Consider the following 3,086-nt stretch of genomic DNA (forward strand, 5'->3'; position numbering starts at 1 on the left):
TGTGGCCGTTGACGAGATCGCGCCGGCAGTTGGACACGCGCCGGGCGCCATGGGCCAGCAGCCAATGTCGTTGAAGATGACCGAGATGCGGTCCTTGGTGTCGCTGTAGCAGTCCTGCGGGCGCGTCGTCACGGGGTTGGCGTCCTTGCCGAGGCCCATGACGTAGAGGTCGGCCGTCTTGATCGACAGCAGCGTCACCTCGGACACGTCCGTCTCGATGTCGATGGCCGAGACGATCTGGTCGACGTTGGCGTCGAGTACGCGCAGCGCCTCCTCGAGGCGGCCGCTGTCGCGCGCGCGCCAGTAGGCCTTGAGCAGGGGCTCCTCGCGCAGCACGAGCTCGTCGACCCAGCAGGCCGTGACGGCGTCGAGGTCGTTTGTCTTGAGCCACTGGCCCCAGAGCTCGGTGCGGATGCGCCACGTCGGCACGGGCTTGTAGACGCGGACGTTCCACCGGCCGAGCCAGCGCAGGGGGTTGAGACGCGACAGCAGGCTGGGCCTCTTGTTCCGGGCGCAGCGGAGCATCTGGCGGATCTGCAGCGGGCTGTGGTAGACGAGCAGGTCGTCCGAGTCGAAGGCGTGGTCCTTGGGCAGCGCCAGCAGCACGGCCTCGTTGGCGAAGAGCGCCGGCGTGTGCGTCAGGGCGGTGCGGCGGCCGTCGTCCTCCTCGAGGAAGGTCGTGATGACGGGGTCGCGGCGGTGCGAGTAGTCGTACTCGGTCGTGTAGGTGCGGCCGGCGATCTTCTTGACGATGAGGCCGATGAACTTGGACGGCACCCAAGTCATGTCGTTGCGGTCGACGGGCGTGCCCCAGTAGATGGACAGCGAGTCGCCGGTGCCGGCGAGGCGGAAGCGTGCGTGGAGCATGGCGGCGCTGCCCTTGGGGCTCGACTTGTAGAAGTACTGAAAGGCAAAGTCGACGCCGTCGACGGTCACGGTGCCGCGGACGATGCGGCCGTGCTTGTCGTAGTAGCCGACGCTGTGGTAGTCCTTGTGGACGTGCTCCTTGGTTTCGGGCCGGCGCGCGCTGCTCGCCGGGTCGTAGTGGTACGTCGCCGTGCCGGCACCCGTGTCGTGGCGGCTGACGAGGCGGTACTTGGCGTCGTACTTGGTCGTGAACAGCGGCACGCCTTTGTCGGGCACCTCGGTGAGCTGGCCGTTGTAGACGGCGAGCGACATGCCTTCGTCGTCGTCGTCGCCGGCCGAAGCGAAGCCCGTCTGGAAGGCGCGCGTGAGCTCGACGACGATGGTGTTCTTGACAATCTTGCGGCGGGCGCCCTTCTTCGCGAGCCTCGTCAGCTTGACGAGCGTGGGGCGGTGGTAGACGATGAGCCAGTAGACCCAGAGGTTCTTGAGCAGCCAGCAGGCCTTGAGGATGAGCAGGATGACGCGCAGCAGGGGGCCCCGGAAGCGCACGTTCCTGCAGGCAGTAGAAGAGCTCGCGCTCCATGTTGGAGCCGGCGCCCGAGATGATGGCGATCCACTTGACGACGAGCGCCGGCACGCGCACGAAGCCGCGCCAGATGGTCTGGACGAGGCCGCGATGGTTCTTGCCGCGGCGGATGACGACGGGGTACAGCTCGGCGGGCGCGTCTTGGGCGGCGAGGACGAGGTCCTGCGAGGGCAGCAGGATCATCTGGTCGAGGCGGTCGCGGCACGCGGCCTGGAGCCGGAGGGTCAGGGCGACGTGGAAGTCGGCCGTCTGGAGGTGGACGTTTGTGGGCCGCCGCCCAGAGGACGAGCTCCGAGGACATGACGGTCGGCTTCGCCGTCGATGCGGTCGAGGATGGCCCTCGCGCCGCAGAAGGCGGCATGGCCTCCCACTGCGCGTCGAACATCGACGCCCGAGGCAGAGGTGCTCCATGAGGTTCATCTTGGTCTTGCGTGCGAGGCGGAAGGAGGCTCGACGCGTGCTCGGGCCACAGCTCCGACTCGAACCGCTTTCGACAGCGCCGTCGTGCCGTGGAGCATGTGCTCGGTCTGGACGGCCTGGGCCGTGGGGAGACGAAGCTCCGTGGCGGCGACGTGGTAAAGGAGAGCCTCGCAGACGACGCTGGCCAGCAGGGGCTGCCACGAGGGCAGGCGGCGCTCCGTCTCGCCGGTGAAGCAGACGGCGACGTGGAGGACACCGCGGTCGCTGTAGCTCAGCGAGTGGCAGTCCTCGAGACCGGCATCGCTGAAGTGCTGTCGGCTGAGGACGGCGGCCGTCAGGCGCCCGGACGTCCACATCTCGAGGGCCGTCTCGAGCAGGTCGGCCGAACACGGCGCATCGCGCGCCGTCTCGTTGGGCTCGGCGACCGTCAGCTGCAGCACCTCATGCATCTTCTTGGCGAGGCCAGTGCCGTCCTCAAAGTTGACGGTCGCCTGGGTGAAGCTCGCGGGGAGGTCGCCCTTGAACAGCGTCGGCGCGGCCTGCTCGTCGAGGCTCGCCATCATGTGGCGCTGGAAGGTGACGGTCGGCTCGTCGTAGGCGTCGCGGCCGCCGCTGCCGCGCGACGCCGCCAGCACGGGCGCCGCCGTCCAGTCCTTCCAGGTGAAGAGCGACGTGCCGGCGGCGGCGAGGGCGCCGGCCAGGTTCTGGCAGAGGACGTCGGTGTAGAGGAACTTGGCCGTCTGGGGCAGAGCGTGGAGCAGGCAGCCGAGGACGAAGCCGACGAGGGCCGAGCAGATGATGATGGTGACGTGGACGCGCACGTTGGTGGTGAAGCACCGGTTGAACTGGAAGATGAGGGCGCAGGTGTAGCCGAAGATGTAGCAGTAGTAGAGGATGGTCGTCTCCTTGCTGTCGACGAGCAGCCACATGAAGAGGGTGGCGAAGCCGAAGACGACGAGCAGCTTGCCCATGATGTCGACCCAGGCCTTGCCGAGGGCCGCCTTGCGCTGGCGCTCGGCCTCCTCGGCCACGCGCTTGGCGTGCTCGAGGTCGCGCAGCTTCTCCTCGGACAGCTTGTCGCGGACGCCCCAGTACTTGTAGAGGGCCGTGTCAAGGGTCATGGCGCCGAGGCAGAAGTAGATGATGGCGAAGCAGAAGCCGTAGCGGGCGCGGTTTCGTGTAGATGCTCGGGTAGGGACGGCGGGCGCTCAGT

At 67.8% G+C, this 3,086-nt stretch overlaps 1 protein-coding gene across 1 annotated transcript in view; it reads right to left on the reverse strand.

Annotated features, from left to right (window-relative positions):
* VDBG_01222 (glycosyl transferase) overlaps positions 1 to 2,994 on the reverse strand; it is a gene marked incomplete at both ends in the record, with an annotated part of 4,886 nt that extends 1,892 nt beyond the window's left edge. Inside the window, 3 exons of the mRNA XM_003009493.1 lie at positions 82 to 1,420; positions 1,485 to 1,663; positions 1,939 to 2,994. Coding sequence (XP_003009539.1) covers positions 82 to 1,420; positions 1,485 to 1,663; positions 1,939 to 2,994 — 2,574 coding nt within the window. The remainder of the gene's footprint in view (positions 1 to 81; positions 1,421 to 1,484; positions 1,664 to 1,938) is intronic.
* Between the last annotated feature and the right edge of the window lie 92 nt (positions 2,995 to 3,086).

Source organism: Verticillium alfalfae, genomic scaffold (genome assembly GCF_000150825.1).
Source record: "Verticillium alfalfae VaMs.102 supercont1.1 genomic scaffold, whole genome shotgun sequence".
Taxonomy (NCBI): Eukaryota; Fungi; Ascomycota; class Sordariomycetes; order Glomerellales; family Plectosphaerellaceae; genus Verticillium; species Verticillium alfalfae.